At 40.9% G+C, this 21,265-nt stretch overlaps 1 protein-coding gene across 3 annotated transcripts; it reads left to right on the plus strand.

The window, feature by feature from the left end:
- The first annotated feature begins 7,359 nt into the window (after positions 1–7,359).
- SDE2 (SDE2 telomere maintenance homolog) lies at positions 7,360–21,265 on the plus strand. Of its 3 annotated transcripts, XM_032603925.1 has the most exons (8): positions 7,454–7,621; positions 13,411–13,528; positions 14,532–14,643; positions 14,980–15,149; positions 15,939–16,053; positions 17,969–18,473; positions 19,966–20,178; positions 20,798–21,133. In XM_032603925.1, exons 1-7 carry the CDS (start codon positions 7,502–7,504, stop codon positions 20,176–20,178), a joined length of 1,353 nt encoding a protein of 450 aa, XP_032459816.1. In that variant the 5' UTR covers positions 7,454–7,501; the 3' UTR covers positions 20,798–21,133. The 3 variants fall into 3 exon arrangements, with proteins under 3 accessions (XP_032459807.1, XP_032459816.1, XP_032459825.1); XM_032603916.1 differs by lacking the exon at positions 19,966–20,178 and having other exon boundaries at positions 7,360–7,621; positions 20,798–21,265; XM_032603934.1 differs by lacking the exon at positions 19,966–20,178 and having other exon boundaries at positions 7,466–10,451.

The raw sequence follows: 21,265 nt of genomic DNA on the forward strand, positions 1-21,265 counted from the left end.
TGGATAAAGAAGTTGTGGAATACATACAATGGAATATCATTCAGCCATGAAAGAGAAGGAAATCACGCCATTTGCAACAACATGGATGGATCTTGAGGGAATTATGCTAAGTGAAATAAGTCAGACAGAGAAAGATAAACACTGTATGATCTCACTTACATGTGGAATCTAAAAAACAAAACAAAAAAAGTACTCACGGCAAAAGAGATCAGATTTGTTGTCAGCAGAGGTCAGGGGAGTGGGGTGGAAGAATTAGATGAAGGTGGTCAATTGTACAAATTTCTACTTATAAGGTAAATGAGCACTAGGGATGTAATGTACAGCCTGATAGCTGTAGTTAACACTGCTGTGTGGTATATCTGAAAGTTGTTAAGAGAGTAGATCCTAACTAAGAGTTCTCATCACAAGGGAAAAAACTTTTTTTTGGTACCTCTACGAGTTGATGCATGGTAACTAAACTTATTGTGGTAATTGTTTCACAATATATGTGAGACAAATCATCCTGTACACCTTAAGCTTATACAGTGCTGTAGGTCAATTATATCTTAATAAAACTGGGGGGGGAACCCACAGTTAACCATACTTCAGCCTCACCTTTTTAAAATACTAATCCTAGGGCAAACTAATAGGTGTATCTAGAAAAGAAGTTCCATAGTCAAATATGTTTGTGAAATATTGGATTAAACAAAGATAACAGAATTTCTCAGGACTTTTATCATGTTAATGAACTTTGTGAATCTCTAGGGGCCAGCATACGGTATGTGAGTGTTCCCAAATTTATTTGAAAATGGAATTCTTTTATAATAGTGCATTGTAAGAACCTAGCGCTTCATGGAACACACTTTGGGAAACACTGCTCTAATTTAACACTAATACCTGAAGACTGTATATGAGTTGTTTGCATCTCCTAATAGCAGCACATAATATGCATTACTCCTCTCCTTCTTCCAAGGTCCAGAGGATTTCAACAGTGATTACAGGAGAAATATGCATTTCATATCCTTTATGAATCCTTTAGCCCAGATACCTGGGTTGTAGATTTTTAGCAAATATTCAAAAGAAAGCCCTCTACTAATGTATGGAAAATGAGAGAATTTTTGTGTCATTTCCAAACTTATCTTCTTACCCAGAGTGGCACAGATTGTCTTTCAAGGCACTGGGTCATTAAAAGAGAAGTTATGTGTTGAAATCACCATCATATTATAGTAACAAGGAGAAAGTTGTTTATTTGTACACAAAGCAGTCTGTCTTACCCTCTATTTGAAATATGTTAGAAGACGAAAGTTATTTGTGGGGAGAGCCTAAACAGCTAAGACTTTCACATCTGGAGCTTTCGGGAAACATGCTGTTCTGGAGAGCTGAGTTTTCTTTATTGCTAGAGTTTAACCTATATTCTCATGAGTTTTCAAAATTCTACCTTTTGGGTAGATCTTTTCTAAAATGTGTATCATGCCACCTTGTCATCTTAACTAGGGTACACTCCACATAACTGAGTCTTTCCTTCAAGGCTTTCACTCTGCTGTGATATAGGAAGATCTCCAGGGTCTATAGTGGTGTGTCACGCTGTTTGACCCATCACAAAATCTTCTCCAAGTCTTCCCTGGCATTAGTTTTGTCTTTTATATCACTCTGGCCAGCAACTATTACTTCTCATTCTTGTTCCCACACCAGACTCTTGCAGCCCCCATTTCGCTCTTCATTCTTGCCTCCCCATTTCATAGAATTTACTTCATATTAATTTACTAATTTTCTGTAGCCGACCACCACCCTTCTTAGAATCCTTTTTATTTATTTTTTTTTTAAATTTTTGGTCACGCCACGTGGCTTGCTGGATCTTAATTCCCTGACCAGGGATTGAACCCAGGCCCACAGCAGTGAAAGTGCCGAGCCCTATCCACTGGACAGCCAGGGAATTCCCTTAGAATCCTTTTTAAAACAAAAAGAGTCTAGGGTTCTGTTGTTATAAATTATGCTGAAAATCTCTTCATGTTTATTGACTATTTGGCTTTCTTTTTCTATATCATTTGCTCATTCTTCTATTGGGTTGTCTGTCTTTTTCTTTTTGATTAGGAAATGTTTCTATATATTCCAGATACTAATCCTTTTTGGTTATGTGCATTGCAAGTATCTTCTCCTAGCACTGTCATTTTGCTGGTGACATCTTTTGTCCTTTAGAAGCATTTCCATTTTCATGTAATTAAATGTAGTATTCTTTGCCTCTATGGTCCCACTAGAATCTAAGTTCTCTGGGATGAAGAATTGTCTATCTTACCCTCTTCTTGTTCTCAGTGCCTAGATCAGTGCCTGGCATCTAGTAGATTCTCAGTAAATATCTGTTAAATGAATGAATAAATTAATTAATGGATAAAAAAGGAGTCTAGGATTTTATGAGATAAATTCACAGACGTTAGCTGTGTAGAGACGTTTGGGCTTATTTTATTTTTTACTTTTATAAAATATGTTCTTAGGTAGGTGAGTTAGGCAGACAGCTGAGTTATTAAAATAAATTTAGTTAATTTATTTAACCTAGAATCCTAATTCAGTTGCCCAATGACCCCTGACATTTTAATTAATAAGGTACAACACCTTTCATTCAAAAAATCTCAAAGGATTTCGCCACTTGAAGTTTGACCACACCCTGCGGTACAAAGATAAATTCTAACAACAGCTGTAGTGTAGCTCTTCAGCTATTCAGAAGCAGATACACAGAGCAGTCAGATGAGTTTCCTGAGTTCATACAGTGAAACCTCTGGGGAGTAAGAAACATCTAATTTTTTCTCAGTCTCTCTATTCACCACATAACATTTCCTCTTCAGGTGCAAAGTAAAATTAAATAGTTAAGGTTATTTCTTTACTAAAGATAACTCCAGTTAGTGGACATGATGGTTAATTTTTTTTTTTTTTTTTTTTTTTTGCGGTACGCGGGCCTCTCACTGTTGTGGCCTCTCCCGTTGTGGAGCACAGGCTTCGGACGCGCAGGCTCAGCGGCCATGACTCACGGGCCCAGCCGCTCCACGGCATTTGGGATCCTCCCGGATCGGGGCACGAACGCGCGTCCCCCGCATCGGCAGGAGGACTCTCAACCACTGCACCACCAGGGAAGCCCCTTATTTTTACTTTTTATTTATTTTTTTAACATCTTTAAAAAATTTTTTTTATTTATTTTATTTTTTGCTGTGTTGGGTCTTTGTTGCTGCGTGTGGGCTTTTCTCTGGTTGCGGCGAGCAGGGGCTACTCTTCATTGTGGTGTGCAGGCTTCTCATTGCGGTGGCTTCTCTTGTTGCAGAGCATGGGCTCTTAGGCGCGCGGGCTTCAGTAGTTGTGGCATGTGGGCTCAGTAGTTGTGGCTCACAGGCTCTAGAGTGCAGGCTTAGTAGTTGTGGCACGTGGGCTTAGTTGCTCCTCGGAATGTGGGATCCTCTCAGACCAGGGCTCAAACCTGTGTCCCGTGCATTGGCAGGTGGATTCCTAACCACTGTGCCACCAGGGAAGCCCCATTTTTTTAACATCTTTATTGGAGTATAATTGCTTTACAATGGTGTGTTAGTTTCTGCTGTATAACAAAGTGAATCAGCTATACATAAACATATAGCCCCTTATCTCCTTCCTCTTGCGTCTCCCTCCCAGATGGTTAATTTTATATGTCAACTTGACTGGGTCACGAGGTGCCCAAATATTTGGTCTAACGTTATTCTGGGTGTTTCTGGATGAGATATTAACATTTGAACCAGCAGACTGAGCAAAGCAGATTGCCCTCCCTAATGTGGGTGGGTCCCGTCCAATCAGTTGAAGGCCTGGATAGAGCAAAAAGCCCAACCCTCCTCCCAGTAAGGGAGAATTCCTTCTACCTGACTGCTTTCAAACTGGAACATCAGCTTTTTCCTGCCTTCAAACTCAAACTGAAACATTGGCTCTTTCTGAGTCTTGAGCCTGCTGACCTTCAGACTAGAACTACGCAATCAGCTTTCCTGGATCTCCAACTTGCCCACTTGCCCTGCAGATCTTGTGACTTGTCAGCCTTCATAATTGCATGGGGTGTGAGCCAATTCTTTATAATAAGTGTCTCTCTCTCTCTCTCTGTATACACACACACACATATATCTCCTATTGACTCTGTTTCTCTGGAGAACACTGACTAATGTAGTGGACATACTCTAATGTCAAATAATTAAAGGAAAAAATACTCCCAAAGACTTATCACTTCTCCAGCAGGAAAATCCCCTTTTGAAAGGCTTAGCTATGCAGAATTCATAAAGGATTGTGGATATCTATTGACTGGAGAGAAATTAAATTTCAGTGTTGAAAAAATTCCAGTGCTGAGATAGTAAATTTCTGAAAGATAGGTGCTTTGCCAGTTTTGTTTTATAGTTCTAGTACACTGAACAGCACGGCAGAAATTTTTAATGTAATGACATTATTTGATAGTGATGTAAGAATGATGATACCAAATAAGCCTTTGGAAACTACTGTTGGCATGATGATGCAAACAAGGTAATATCTAGGGCAATGAGGAGTGACAGAATGTATTGATGTAAGTCTACCCTAAGTGAAGATGCTTTCTTCTTGCTGATACTACAAAGAGGTGGGCTTCTACATTCAGCACTGACTGTGGGTCCAGCTTTTTATCTCTGCTCTGCGCTTCTACCCTACTCTCCTCTTCTGCCCTCTCCAGATCCTTTCCAGCATCAGAGCTAAACACAAACCTCTTCTACCTCTCAACTCCATCTCACCCTTGACGGGTCCTGTTTTCTTCCATCCAGTAAAGGAAGGAGGGTGGAGCTGTGCCTTCATTGGCAGCCAAACATCTTGGGTGCTTGCTTCAGGCTCCACCTCCTACACCAACCACCACCCAGTGTGGATTACACAGCTCTTACCCAGAAGCTGTTTTTCCATCCTAGGAGCTGACCTCATTGTTCCTGGGTCGGGAGCCATCTACAAGGTGACACCAATTGGGGAGTCTAGAGCAGTTTTGCGTTTGTGGCACTGGAGGAGTCATCCTGTCCCATTGTCTTTTGTCGTAAAGACGGCATTGACAACCTCCTTTCGTCTTCTCTGAGCACGAACATGGCTGAAAACGCGGAAGTGCGACTTGTATGTCACACACGGATATAGTCTGTGAATTCAGTAGTTCAGGAGCCTTGCTGTCATTTATGAAAACTGCCAGAGCTGTACGGCTCTGCTTCCTGTTCTTACAGACCAGCAGGACATTCTGGCTCAGTTGAGCCCCCGTCACGGGCTGCCACACAAACGTTGTCTGGTGCTGTCATTTCCTGGCAGTGAACAATATTCCCCATTGCCTCGGGATGCTCTCACAGTGTCCTTCTTGTGGCGGTTGAACCAGTCTTCAAAAAGCAACTGTATAGCTAGAGTCAATCTTTTGGAGAAGATGGGCAGAAACAAGGTCAGTGTGGTTTATTGGAAAGAACACCAAATACAGTTCTAAGAGCACAGCTACACTCTTTTGATAGTAGAGGAACTAGGCCCCCACCCCCTCACCACTTAGTGTCACAACCCTACATGTGTCTTTCTGTCCCTTCCCTACCTAACACCGTGAGGTGGGAAACGTGGCAGCAGTTATCTCTGTTTTATCATAACCACTGACCAGTCTGGCCACACAACACCGTCTACTGGACACCACCACACACTCTCAGCCATCCAGCCAGGCAGCTGTGTTTCTAGGTTTTTTTCCACTGATGTGCACTGTTTTCTTGGCCACAGCCCTAACTTTAGGTACATCAATTTCCTCATTATTTAAATGTATTCAGTAATGAAAACCCAAGTTGAATCTGCATCCTTAGGAGAGAAAGCGTTCTCTTGGTGCAAGTTATGTCTCTTCAGATGTATATTGGGAATAATTAGACTTAATACCTTAGTAATTCATCAAATATCCAGCTAATATTGATTTAATGTCTACTTTGTGTGTGTCATAGTGCTAAGTGCTTATTGTGAAGATTTAACAACATTATATACTGCTCAGGAGATTTTTGTCTTTGAAAAGTTAATAATAGTTATTTCATATATTATATGACAAACGCCTTTTCAATACTTGGGATTTTTTTTAACAATGGAATTTAAATGCAACAAAGGGATAAAGAGTGAACAATTTCATTCAGACTTCAGGTTTTGGAAGGACTAGATATGGTGTTTGTTAGTAATAAACAATGTGGACTTCCCTTATTAGAAAGATACATACTTAGTGAGACATTTACTGACTCCAGGGTCACCATGTCACCCTCTTTGCAAAACACTGGTCTCTAGCACCGCACCTTTGTTATTTTGTGTAATTTTTATTTCCTGGCACCCCCACGGAGGCACTTTCTCATTTTTCCTCCTGTGTAAGTGAAATAAAGGTAACAGAGTCTATAACTTCAGAGGCCTTGAAATTTTACTTTTGTTCATACCGCCACAGTTAAAATGATTTCTGAATTTTTTGTTGCTTTCCCTTCAGCAGAGTTTCATTTGCCAAGTACCTGAGCGTCAGAGAATTCGATTCTGCGGGCGGATATATTTGTGTTTAACAGGTGCAGATATCTCCTAAGAACCCTCCTATCTTCACACTCGTCGCCTTTATATTTTTCAGGATTTTAGAAACACCATAATCTCAGCATATTAAATATGAAGGGACTCCTTCGGATTCCCAGAGCCTTAAAGTTAGGCTATGCAAATGTGTGCGAGCGTGTTTCCATGGTGCGGAATGAAAGTTTCGGCAGGGTTTTTCGAAGCAGCATTTCTATAAGCGTCACTCCTGCCACTGCCTTTCACAAGGGCCCACTTGCTGTGAAATATTTTGAAAACAGAGCTGAAGTGAAGCTAACGCAGAGCGCAAACAGGCGGAAGTACGAATAAACTAAGCGTGGCAGGCAGAAACCGAGAGGTTGGCAGTTTCCGCAAAGGAAGAGAATGCTTGGTAAACCGGGAGGAAAAAACCGCCCAGGGGTGTTGTTTAGAAACCTCCTGACCTTCGTTTCCCTTGCCCCTAGGGTTGGGGGAGCTCCCCAGAGCCGAGGAAGCAGCCCCCCAAAACCGCTTCCGGGACTGAAGCTTCCCTCCTCACGCCCCCAGGGAGCAGCTCTTTCTCAGGCCACGATTCCCTGCGACCCAAAAATAACTACACAGACGTGAGGAAAAGGGCCAAAGCCTGTGGCACAGGGAGGTGCTTAGTTACCGACTTATCGCTTACAGCCAGAACGCTCGAAACCTAACCCAGCGCTAGCCTTTTATAGAGAGTCCCTGGAGCCCCGCCCTAGCAACTTCTCCTAGCAACGCCTCGCCCGGGTGCTCCGCGGGCTTATCTGCCTCTGCCAGGCTCTTCCTGTTCCCCTCCCCCAGGCAGCAGGCCCCGCCGCCCCAAGTCACGTGACTATCCCCAGGGGAGGAACAAGACGAGCGGAAGATGTGAGGGGCGGGGCGCTGGAGGGCGAGCTCAACGTCATCAAGATACGCCGAGCTGGTTGTGGCGCTTAGCGCTTCTGGGAGTCTTGAGATTCGGCGACTGGGTGAAATGGCGGAGCCTGCGGCCGTGGTGTGGCTTCGGGGCCCCAGCTTCGGGTGCAAGGCGGTGTGGTGTACCTCGGCCACGCGCTCCATACGCGATTTTATCCACCGACACTGCCAAGATCAGGTCAGGTTTGTGGTTCCTGGAAGGAATGGGAAAGCAGGACAGGGGCAGGATTAGGTGCGGTGAGGGTCTGTCGGGGGCACGTCTATTCTTTGGGGTTCTCAGTTTTTGAGGCTGAGGGTTAGGGTTTTAAGGTGCTTCAAACTGATGCTGAGGCCTGCCTTTGCTTTTGTTTTGTGGTGGTTTTGTCTCACAGAAGAGAGAAAAACCCCTCCGCTCACGGGCGTTTAGTCCGGCCCTCAGTCTGGACTAACAGAATACACTTTGGTATTCTCTTCATTCGTAAATGAGGCAGTTGAACCAGATGATTTTTAAGGCTCGTTTCCTTACTTTCGCTCTGTGCTTATGTGACGTGCATTTTTTGTCCACTGATAACACAGCCCTCTTAGCTCCAACCTAGAGAAGTATGTCATATCCAAACCCAGGCCAAAGGATGGTTGGGAAGGAAATGGATTTATCTGGTCACTGGTCGGGGCCAAGCATTCACATAGGTCATGTCGAGCGCATGATTCTTAGGGCCTGTCATGTAGATGTTTTCACTAATCATTATGATGCTCTGATTTGCCCAGGCATATTTTTGAAAACCTGTCATTGACTTCTAAAGTTACATGTGTGGTTTACTTAATTATCAAGTAAGCAAGCTTTTACCATCTATAAGATATTAAACCTATTCAGTTATTTAAAGAATATGCTGGTCTCAATGAATCTAATTTTAATCTTGACATTTGATCTCCTATTAACACGTTAACACTGCAGTCTAAACCAAATCTTTACTTGGATTGGTTCCATGAAGAAGCAATGTCTGTTTGCAAATAATGTGGTTTTTCAGTTTCCCCATTTTTCTTCCTAGACTTCAGTCCAGTTTAAAAACTGTCAGAAATGTTTTTACCATCTGAATGGGGAAATATTTTCCAAAATAGTTGGATTTTAATATCTCTGAAAATGACTTTTATCTGATGACCAGTTTTCAAACTTACTGACAGTTGATCCAAAGTGAGACCAGAAAAAAATAAGATCTTAATTATGAGGGGTCTTGGAAAAAATAGTTTAAAATAAGCAAGAAATATAAACGAATGGATTCATTCATATACTTAAGACACATGGCCATAACAAGTATGAACAAAACTTATAAAAGGGCATTTGATGAGACACTGGAACGAATAAAAATAGCTCAAGTTCATGCTTATGCCTTTTAAAACAGAACTATTCTGACACATGATAAAGTTAGTGTTAGCTCTCCCTGAGAAAGTAAAAGTCAGCCTGGCTCTTCATCAGACTGGGATAATACACAGATAAAGCTAGCTGCAAAGTTAATAGGAAACAGTGTTTCTCCCAAGGACATGGTACAGTGATGAAATGTCATAATGACTTCCTTGAAAGTCTGCTGCTTTTTTAGTCTTTGTGAAACCTTACCTCAAAAATCATAGACTATAAGAATAAACTGCTGTTGGAAGTTATATCAGTAAGAAGCATCCCACTCTTACCTTGAGAATCTAAGTCACTTTGACGTAGAGAAGCACTCTTGATTTCGCAGGTGCAGAGCTTCAGATTAGGGGTTTCCGGACACAACATTCCACATTTCTCTTAACTTTGTAGTTTCCGAGGAAAGAGGAGCCTGGATCTCCTTCACAGTCTAGACCTGATGTTGACTCTTATACACACAGCCCTGCTTTATTGTGAGCCTCTCGAAACATTGTTTCATTTAAATTTTACCTAAATTCCATCCACCCCAAATCCTATAATAACTATATCTTTTTATTTGTTGGTGAGACACCTCATGATTCCTCTTGTGTGCAGTCCCTCTCTTGTTGTAGTGAGTCAAGAAATTTGAGTTGTTGAACTATATGTTGTCTCTGGTGGCCTTCGGCTGATTGGCCAAAGACACACGTAATACTTTCTGCTTGAAATGCTCTGTAATGGTTAAAAACAGTTAAATTGATTGTAAATTTTCTTTGTTTTTTTTTCTACTAGTGATTATTAACTGACAAGAATCTTAACAAGTAGAAAATGCCATTTTGTTAATCAGTTGTCTCGTTAAATAAGCAGTTTTGTTTGAAAATGAAGTATGATGCATGATGTATAATCTTTCAGCCTTCATGTTAAAGTCTTTTAAAGTTATTTAGGATTTTAGAAATACCATACCCATTGGATATATAAGATATTAAAAGAAACTAAAGTAGCTTTTAATTTATAAACATTAAACATATAGGAGGTATATTATATGTCTCATTTAATTTTTAGAACTCTTTAAAGTGGACAGTATTTTATAGGCAAGAATAGTCCTTCATGTTAATCACATCATTGCATATAGCCTGAGCTCCCTTGCTCCTCTCTCCTGGTATCATATTTGCCTGGGAAAACTCCAGTCAGTTTAAATCCAGCTCTCCACCTGTTTTACCTGGCATCTGGGCAGTGACTGTGGTAGGGGAACTAATCACGCAAACAAGTCTCACTACAAATTCATAAACACCAAACTTAGTGGTGCTTGGCATTTCTACTGTATTTCTCTAACCCAGAGCATGCTTCCACTGGGTTGCAGGACTGCTGAGAATATTGATCTAAGTAGTCCTTGGGCAGCTGGACAGAACCCAGGATCTCAACACATCTTTAATAGCCTGGCTCATTTTTCCTAGGGTGTCATCCAAATATTATTTGTGTATACCATGGTGTGAAAAGGGTTAAGAGGCACTGCTCAGTTCATCACTCTTTCACTCTCGTAGATTACTTTTTCACATCTCTCTTTAAATCTCCAAGACTTCTTCCATCCCAAGGATCATACTTTGTACTCAAGCAGTAAGGAGAGAATTTCTGCATCGTCACACCAGTGCCTCTGGTAGGTACCTGCTGTATATTCAGCCTCCTTGTCGGTTACTGTGGATGCACTGTCATTATTTTACAAATAATTTGCAATTATCTTCTACTTTGTACAGTAACCCCTCCCCCTCACCTACTGAAAGACTTATTTGGGCGTTAGTTCTTTCTCCCCTGTATTTTCCAGTGTTTTCCCTTTTTACAGCATCATTCCTACCGGTGTGCAAACGTGAGCCCACATCCATTCTAGCTATCACCTTATTTTCTCTGATTTTCTTTATAAAAAAATATTCTTGAACATATAACTTTTCTCCTTTAGAACCCACTCTAGTTCGGCTTTTTTGTTCCCATCACTCCAACAGAACAGCTCCTTGTCATACTGGTCAGTATCTTCTATGTTGCCACATCCAGTGATCAGTTTGCAGTTTTCATCTTGCTTTGTCTGTCAGTGCCAGTTTGCACAATTGACCACTCCCCGCCGGAGTACACTTTTCTCACTTGTCCAGATACAGTTCTCGTCCACCTCACTGGCCTCTCCTTTCCAGTCTTTTACAGTTTCCTCCTCATCAGCCTGAACTCTAATCTCGGAGGGGCCCCTCCCTCATCCCAGTGATTTCATCCATACTCATGGCTTTAACTACCGTCAGTATGCCGACAACTTTCAAATGTAAATCCCCAGTGCAGACCTCTTCCCCACACTCCAGACTTGTATAGCCACCAGTCTATTTGGCATCTCCATCTGGCTGTGCAATAAACATCTCAAAGTAAAATATCTGAGATGAGACTAATTTTCTCCCTCAAACTTCCTTTTCCCTCTTAATGAATGACAACTCCATTTTCCCATTTATCAAACTGGATTTTTGCAATCATCTCTAATTCCTCTCTTGATCTCACTCCCTTCACCCAGAGCATTAGCAAATCCTGTTGCCTTTACCTTCAGAGTATCCTCAGAATCTCACATTTCTCATCATCTCTGCCACTACTGCCCTGGTACAAATAGCCTTCATTTCTTACCTGGATTATCACAATAGCTTCTCAATGATCTCTCTGCTTCTATAGTCTTACTTTCAGTTTAACAGCTAGAGTGATACTTTAAGAGCATGACTCAGATCGCACTTTGTTCAAAACTCTACAATAGTTTTATTCAGAGTAACATCCAGAGTCCTTACAGTGGTTTCGAAGGCCTTATCACTCCCCTTTTGTGTACTTCGTTCTAGCCTCATTGGCTGTGTTGTCATTCCTTGAATAAGTTCATTCCTGTTGCGTTTGCTCTTGTCTCTGTCTGGAATACTGTTCCCCCAGGTAGTCACATGGCTCATTCTCTCACTTTCTTTAATTCTCCGCTCAAATGTCACTTGATCAGAGAGGCTTTCCTTGACTATATATATTAAATAGATTACCACCATACCCATCCACATATCTTATCCCCTTTACCCTGCATATCACCACTTGGCATGATATATAATTTGTTCATTATTTGTCTTCCCCCACTAGAATGTTAGCTTCATGAGACAGGATCTGTATTCACTGTAGTATTCATGGTAGTATTCCAACACTTGAAAAGTACCTGGCAAATAGTAGGTACTTAATATTTGCTGAATGAATGAATGGGTCCCATTGAAATAGCTGTATGATGTGGTTCAGAATGAATGTTCATAGTTTCCACTTCAGGAAGATGACGGCAATGCATTTTTCCTTTCTATTCCTATTTAGATCTCTCTTTTCTTCATGTTGCAGAGTTAATTGTCAGCCTCCTAAGTTCCATATAACTTTGGTGAATACTCCTCTCTTGTCTCATTTTATGGCATTAGAAACTTGTTTAGAAAGACTTACAGTTTTTATATTTTCTTTTCATCATTTGATCTGAGAATTTTTTTGAAATACATAGAGTGAGTTTGGGGGAGTGTACTTGGGCTTCTGCAGTGATTGGCTGGAACTCAGGGGGATGCTGGCGGAAGAGATGAGGCACCAACTGCCAGCTGGTCCTAAAGCTGTTAAAGCTTATATAGGTAGTATATTAAAAATCAGGGCTTCCCTGGTGGCGCAGTGTTTGAGAGTCCGCCTGCCGATGCAGGGGACACGGGTTCGTGCCCCAGTCCAGGAAGATCCCACGTGCCGCGGAGCAGCTGGGCCCGTGAGCCATGGCCGCTGAGCCTGCGTGTCCGGAGCCTGTGCTCTGCAACAAGAGAGGCCACAACAGTGAAAGGCCCGCGTACCACACACACACACAAAAATCATACTTTTTCTCCTCCTCTCCTCTCTTCTTACCCCTATCTACACTTTTCATGATGTCACTTTTAAACTTTGGGGCCACTCAGTGTTCAACTTGATACTACCTGTTTTTAAAAGTCAGAGGAAGTGGGACCTTCAGAGTTACTAGGTCTGAGCACTGAATATTCTACCTTGACTCCTATTTCCTATTAGAGAAGGAGAAAGAGCAGGTTTTTTGTTTCTGTTGTTTTTTTTTTTTTAACATTTATTTATTTGTTTGGCTGTGCCTGTCTTAGTTGCGGCACGTGGGATCTTCATTGCTGCATGCGGGCTCTTGCAGCATTCGGGATCTTTTTTTAAGTTGCATCGTGCAGTATCTTTAGTTGTGGTATGCAAACTCTTAGTTGTGGCGTGTGGGATCTAGTTCCCTAACCAGAGATCGAACTTGGGCCCCCTGCACTGGGAGTGTGGAGTCTTAGCTACTGGGCCACCAGGGAAGCCCTGAGAGCAGTTTTACTTTTCACCCAAAAGGCAGAAATTTCTTCTATATATCATGATTAAGTATTAGGAAGAAATTGTACCTAGAATACATCATACAAGATGAGTTTTTTCTTTTAGTAGTTTCCATTTTTGCAATTCAACAAATATTAATTGAACACATACCATCTCCTTATAACTGGAGTAATAAAAAGATAAGCTAGGTCCCTTTCTGCAAGAAACTTGTATTGTCTCATAAACAGCATTGAAAGAACCCCCAAACTTGTCTCTAGGATATTCCAGTGGAATGCTACTTTGTGAAATGCAATGGATTACTCGTTAACACCAGTGACACAGTGCAGCATGGAGCTGTTTATAGTTTGGAACCCAGACTTCGTGGTGGAAAAGGAGGTAGGACATGAATGTTGATGGCTTAGTTGTAACACATCTGTGTTCTGTAGCCATATGTATTAAATTAACAAACTCCTTGGTGTCTGTAATGTACCAGCCTCGATTTGCCTTGTGAAATCCTTTGTTTGCTTATCTAATTTTGCATATTTTCTCTTTTATTCTTTTTGAGGTAGATACCGTCTGATAAAATTCCCACCTTCTCCAGCTGGATCACTCTTAGGCACCCTAGGCTCTCAAACTCTAGGGAGGATTAGATGAAGAGGGGTGATTGTTATTCTGTCCAGTTTGCAGACGAGTGTCAAAACAATCAAATCTCCTTGTGCTTTTCTCAAGATTTTTGCCTAGTTATTGTAGTTCCAAGAGAGGTCTAAAGTCACTTTATGAAATACAACCATTTACAGATTGAGGTAGATTAAGGTCCTGGTTGTAGTAACTCATCTTAGAAGAGAAAAAAGAAACTAAAAGAGCAAAAACTGAATATGAACAGTTCTTGGTATTTCTCCTGATGCACTAACATGTAATCCTTAGGCTTTCTCAAAATCTGTGGTGATTCGGTTTGGTTTTCAAAGAGCTAACATTTCAGATTATAATCATCCTGCTGTTTGAAATTGTGTCAGTAAGAATGAAGCTTGTCGTATCAGCCAGTGACAGCTTAAAATTGCCTCCTTGCAAAATCTCACCATATAATTTTTTAAATTCTTAATCGTGGAATCTTGAGATTTCTGGCACTAGGTAAAGCCCTCTAAAATAGCCCAGTGGTGTGGGTATTGATACAATATTGCAGGAGTATAAGAGGAAGTGTAAAAAGCATGAGCTTGAACCAAGTTTATCAGTACTCTTAACCTTTGCCACCTGGGTTAGAATCTTGATGTACATTTCCTTTAAAACGGAAAAGAAAGTAGAGATCACCTGTAGTCTTGTGATATAATACTGTTTTCACAAATTTGGCTTTTGTCCATCCTTGAACACTTTTAACCTGCTTTCTCCAAACATATTTGCTCAGGTTTTGGCTCTATGCTCCGAGCACTTGGTGCTCAGATTGAGAAGACAACCAATCGAGAAGCTTGCCGGGATCTCAGTGGAAGGAGACTGCGAGATGTCAATCACGAAAAAGCGTAAGATGCCCACCTGTTTTTATTTTTTTTTAAGAAACATACTTTTCTAGCATTAGTGATTGTACGCATGCCATGCATATCAGAAATGTAAACTTGAAATACTTATGCTCTAATTTGTTGTTATCAGATTTAACTTTTTCTGTAATTTAATAATTATCTTTGGATTTTAGTCAAGTCCATAACAGTATGCTAAGTAGTAAGCATGGCACACCTTTCTGAGGGAATATCACAGTATGAACAAGAGTGCATTAATTTGTCTGGGTGGGGTGTTTTATGTATAAAAACACATGTGTATAATATGGCCATTCAGTTACATCTCTTCTCTCCCATCCCCAGAATGGCTGAGTGGGTAAAACAACAAGCCGAGCGAGAAGCTGAAAAGGAGCAAAAGCGCCTGGAACGACTGCAGCGGAAGCTTGCAGAACCCAGGCACTGCTTCACCAGCCCCGACTACCAGCAGCAGTGCCATGAGATGGCCGAGCGTCTGGAGGATTCCGTCCTCCGAGGTGAGAATGAGGATTCCTTAGTGCCATCAGCAGGCGTCCCTGCAGCCAGCTGTTCCACACAGAGGGCAGTTCTTAAGCCTTTTTGGGTTACAGACTTCTGAGAAACTGATGAAGCTGTGGAATTTCTCCCCTCAGTAATGAATACAGTATATCTTATACAACCCAGGGAAAAAACCCATACACTCTCACAGCATTTGACATACTTGACCCCTGAACTCTGTGGGCTCATGGGCCCCAGGTAAGAATACTTTTTGTGCTTCATGGGAATAAGCTAAGTCTTCAAGGAGGTGCCTAGACCCCAACATCTTGCTTCCAGTTTTAGGTCCCTTTTTTAAAACACGGTTTTTAATGAGAATGATTTTCATTAACTTTTATGTTTTTAGCATCCAAAGCATTATGCTAGGGCTGTTGTGCATTCAATTGAATAAGAAGGAGTCTTTTCCATCAAAAGGGTTATGGCATAACAGGGGAAAGACAGTTGTGTGCAAATAACAAGCACAAGGGGATGAATCGTTAGGTTTGAGGAGAGATACGTATGAATCTGTCAGCCTCAAAATTACAAATTGGACATGGTGCTTTAAAAATCCGGTTCAAGAGCCAGAATGCTTATCTTAAATCTGTATAAATTTGAGATTAGTCTCCTTTTAACTGGATTAAATTTTGGTGTGTTAAGAAATTTAAATGTAGAGCTTTAGATTGCAGCTGTTTTTGCAATTCAGATTATTTATAAATTCTTTAATTGAACTTAGTCCTGATAGTAGAAACTGAGTTGTTAAAATGTCTGGTTAGGTATGCAGGCTGCCTCCAGCAAGACGGTATCGGCAGGAGTCGGTGAGAGTCGGAAACGGCCTAACAAATCAAAAACAGACAGAGCAGCCAGTGCAGAGAAGAGGAAATGCTTTTGGTAAGTGTGTTCATTTTCATTTCAAACAGATCTTTGAGAACTGAAGAAAAAAAAAATTTTTTTTCCTTCTATTTATCCCTCTGGAATATCTTGTTCTGAAACTTACCTACTATATTTTTTTCTTATCTACCTGGAATAAACATACTTTTAAGTAAAGTCTGACGGAAGCTCAGAAATTTTCCAGAGTGCTTCAGTTCAGGTTTCGGTGATTCTCACATTGTATACATTAGTAATGGTTTCTGCCATAAGTGCCATTCATAGAATCTAAAGGATAATTCTTTTCTTTACAGTGGAAAGTCACATAAAAATAGCTTTATACTTGAATTACTGTTAGGTGTTGAAAGAGTTAACTTTCAGAAATTCCAGGTGGAAGCCATGGCTTTACTTTCCAGGTGGTTCTGTTTTCTCTGTGGTTTTTCGTCGTCATCACTGAGGTCTTTGGTCACTTTGCCAGACCTCTCTTCACCACTTTTGTACCTGCAGGTGAAAAGCACAACAGTACTTTTTCTTATCCATTCTTCTTACAGTTCTCCCACCCTTCCCAGTTGGTCCTCTGGTTACCAGCTCAGTTCCCTTGGGCCGAGTTCTAGAATATGATAAGTGCAAATGGATCTTGGTTTCCTTGTTGGCCTCCCCTTTGGGGATAGAAAGATAATTATTAACTAAACACCATGTAACTCTGTGAGTCCAGCATAGAATTTTTTGTGTTCTTTCTGAAATGCGAATTAAATGTTCCTGAGAGAAAAGATAGTAGTATTTCCTGTGGGTTTCTTTTTTTTAAGCCAGGTTTATTGTGGTATAATTTATATATGGTAAAATTCACCCTTTTTTTTTTTTTGCGCTACACGGGCCTCTCACTGTAGTGGCCTCTCCCGTTGCGGAGCACAGGCTCCGGACGCGCAGGCTCAGTGGCTGTGGCTCACGGGCCCAGCCGCTCTGCGGCATGTGGGATCTTCCCGGACCAGGGCACAAACCCGTGTCCCCTGCATCGGCAGGCGGACTCTCAACCACTACGCCACCAGGGAAGCCCAAAATTCACCCTTTTTGAACAGTTCTACACGTTTTGAAAATTTTATAATATACAGTCATGTAACCATCACCAAAATCAAGCTATGGAATATTTTTATCACCCTAAGACGTTCCCACGTGTCCCTTTGCAGTTAATTTTCTTCCCCCACCTCCATTCCTGGCAACCGCTGATCACTGGTGTGATGTTTGTTCATATGGTTTTGTCTCTTCCAGAATGTCATTATGTCTGCTGCTTTCACTTACAATAATGCTTTCAAGATCCACAGATGGTATTATATTGTATCAGTAGTTCGTTCCTTTCTATTGCCAAGTATTGTTGCGTGGTATGTCTGTACCACAATTTGTTTATCAACCATTCTCTAGCTGTTAGAGGTTTGGGTAGTTTCCAGTCTTGGGCAATTATGAATAAAACAGGATTTTCTTTCTTTTTTTTTGGCCGTGCCATGTGGCATGCGGGATCTTAGTTCCTTGACCAAGGATTGAACCTGTGCCCCCTGCAGTGGAAACTGAGTCCTAACCACTGGACTGCCAGGGAGTTCCCAGGATTTTCTTTTAATTGTTTATTATTTTATCTAATTTCCAACAGTTAAAATTCATACAGTATTGGGGAAAAAAGTTTTAAGCAAAACCAGTTTGTTTTAAGAGAGTCACAGCTTTTAAAAAGAGATCCTGTTGGATCTTTGGCATGTTGCTTCCAGTCTCACTGAAGTTTTTTTTCCTTTTATCCCTCTCTGGAGTATCTTGTTCTGAAACTCACCTACTCTCCTCTCTAGCTAGCCGATACCTTTATTCAGAGTCTGTTTCCTGGACAAACTGCAACTCTTTTTTTTTTTTTTTTTAAGTAGAAGCTGTAAATGGTGTTAAACCTTTTTGTTGCTTCTAATAGGTTGGGCATGGAAGGACTAGAGACTGCAGAAGGGTCTGGCTCTGCGAGCTCCGATGATGACAGTGCAGAAGCACCTAGTACTTCAGGAATGAGCTTTCACGTTCCCCAAAATGGCAGTGATGTTGTTGAGATGGCAGCCGAATTTCCTAGTAGCTCTCAGCAGGCAAGAGTTCTGAGTGCAGACTCTAGATCACGAGAAGAACTACAGACCCCTGTGACGGACTCTGGGAATGGTATTTCAGAAGACTTGTATGCTGAGCTGGGAGAGGCATCTACCCAGGAGTACATGGAAAGGAAGATGGCTTTAGAAACAGAGAAAACCCAGGAGAAAAATGAGGCAGAGAGTAAAGAACCCTTAGAAAAGGAAGCAGCTGGAGTTGGACTGAATAAGGAGCAGGAGACCAAAGAAATGACTGATGGGGAAAGAGGTGCCAAGGGAGCCCCTGGAGGAGACAGGGAAAACATACCTGTTGCCAAGCTGGAGGAAAGCCAGTCAGGAAACACAGTAAGTAAATTTGCGGGGGGTGATGTCTGAAGCCAAATCAGTTTAATCTCTGTAGTAAGTCGTTAAAATGAAAAGATGTGCTTTTTCCCATCAGCTGCTTAGTGGAAAAGCTTGTTTAATAATCAGAAGTATAGATGATGGTGAAGCTTGCCATGTCCCCCCCCAAAATCCTTAGTTTTTTGTTTTTTGTTTTTTTTGTGGTACGTGGGCCTCTCACCGTTGTGGCCTCTCCCGTTGCGGAGCACAGGCTCCGGATGCGCAGACTCAGCAGCCATGGCTCACAGGCCCAGCCGCTCCGCGGCATGTGGGATCTTCCCATACCGGGGCACGAACCCGTGTCCCCTGCATCTGCAGGTGGACTCTCAACCACTGCACCACCAGGGAAGCCCAGTTTTTGTTTTCTTTAAAGCTCTGGAATTGGTATTATTTTGCCACTAGGTGGTGTCCTTGGTTCCATATTTCATCAATTCTAAGATGCACGTTTTTCACGTTTTAATATCTCTGAATTTGAATATATATCACCTTATAGTTTAATTGGTATTATTATTCTTTCTTAATAACATGCACTAATAATATGCATATTATGATAGATGGCATTTTTAGCTTTGATAAAATGTGCTTATTTTCCTATCACTAAATTTCTAGTTACTTAGTTTTTCTTTCTCATGTGAGTTACTGTTTGAATACAGTTGTCAGTTGGATGTGAAGATCTTTCCTGTAGAAGAGGAGCAGCTCCTTTTAAATTTATCATTAAATCTTAAGCCCCACACTCAACCTTTTTAAAATTTATTTTCATTGTGCATGCTTTTCCTTAAATAGTTATTTGCCGCCTTTAGTGGACTTACTTCAGCAAAAATCTTTAACGTTCACTCTTCAGTCTAATGATTTGCTTTTTAGGATAGATGAAACCTGAACTACTTGGCTTCTTTGGTAAACACAAAGCTTATCATTATTTATTTAACCAGCACCTTCCCTACTGGTGCTGGTTAAATAAGCAAAAATGCACATATTGCCCTTTCTAGGGAAGATAGTGAAATTTTTTATGCTAAGGGCTTTAAATTGACCCTTACACCATCTCTGGAGTTACAAGCATGTAGCTTTTATGTTACTCATATATGCTAGGAGTTTATCCTAGTCTTGGAAAAATGAAGAAAGGAAAATAGAATAAAACCTGATTTGATTTTCAATCTTTGAGCTTTTGACTGTGAAAATTTTGTTCTTGATGTAGTTGTAGCTGTTGTATTCATAATAATCATGTACAACCATGTGTGATTCTCCAAAGACACATAAGTGGTGGTTTAGGATTTGGCCGTATATAAAGAAGCCAAGATTCACTCCAGAAATCTTAACAAAATGGACTTTTTTTAAAAAAAAAATAAAGATCACCTAGAAAGATAGTTTGTCCCTAGAGCTCTTCAATATTTTTAAAAAACAACTTACTGTGAGAGAAAATTACTGACCTTTGAATATGTTTTTTAAAAAAAAACCCTAGGGCTTCCCTGGTGGCGCAGTGGTTGAGAGTCCGCCTGCCGACGCAGGGGACATGGGTTCGTGCCCCGGTACGGGAAGATACCACGTGCCGCGGAGCGGCTGGGCCCGTGAGCCATGGCCGCTGGGCCTGCGCGTCCGGAGCCTGTGCTCTGCAACGGGAGAGGCTACAACAGTGAGAGGCCCGCGTACTGCAAAAAAGAAAAAAAAAACCTAGGTGGTGAATGTTTTCATTCTTTGCAGAGCACCCATCATTGGAAGTATTTAATTAAAAAAAAAAAAGTATTTAATTTTGTCTTAAAGTCTATAAAGGTACTTGGTGGATAGAACAGTTGCAAGTCTTTTGAACAGCATTTAAATTTGTCAAGTTATATAAGTGAGAACTTTGATAATCACAGTTATTTGATTAAAATAGAAAGCTTAGGATTATGGGGTTAGTAGATTCACAGGCATAGGAATCTCATTAAAATGAGGCTTTATAGGGTGCTGCTCTTTTCTCTGGTCATAGTATGGGGGTAGGTGAGGTACATTTTGCTGTTTGAATTTTTACTGGAAAAATCAAAAAAGAAAAGTAATATTAAGAATCTGTTCAAGAATTCTATAACTTGTTAGTCTTCTGAATACTTGTTTCTAAGTATATAGATAAAAAATTAATATTTATTAATTATATGTATTGACAATGTGTAGAGAATAGCATGATTATTAAAATTCAGTAGTAAGATATGACATATTAAATGAAGATTTCTTGAAAAACAGAAGGTCGATGACAATTGAAGAAAGTTTTATTCAGAGGAATGGACCTATTTAAAATTTTTCTTTCTTTTTCTTCTTCTCAGGATATTGGTCAGGAAACTGTAGATTTACTGGCGTTCAGCTCTGTTGCAGAAGTGGAGTTGCTGGGTTTGGAGAAGCTCAAGTGTGAACTCACGGCCCGGGGACTGAAGTGCGGGGGCACTCTCCAGGAGCGGGCGGCGAGGCTCTTCTCTGTCAGAGGACTGGCAAAGGAGCAGATAGATCCAGCTTTATATGCCAAGCCTTCGAAAGGGAAGAAGAAGTGAATTTCATCGGAGCTGATCTCCTGTTTCTTTATAGGCTAGCGCTTACAACCTGTATAATGTTGACTCTTGGACATTATTCTTGTTGCTATTAAAGGTGACTTTTTAATAACCAAATTCTAACTATCCTCTTTTTCATTATTAGATTTATAGAATTAATTTGTGAAACCCTCTGGGCCTGAAGTTTTTTTTGTGGGAAGGTTTCTTATAACTTATTTCTTTAATAAATATAGGGCTATTCAGAGTTTG

This window comes from Phocoena sinus, chromosome 1 (genome assembly GCF_008692025.1).
Source record: "Phocoena sinus isolate mPhoSin1 chromosome 1, mPhoSin1.pri, whole genome shotgun sequence".
Classification (NCBI taxonomy): Eukaryota; Metazoa; Chordata; class Mammalia; order Artiodactyla; family Phocoenidae; genus Phocoena; species Phocoena sinus.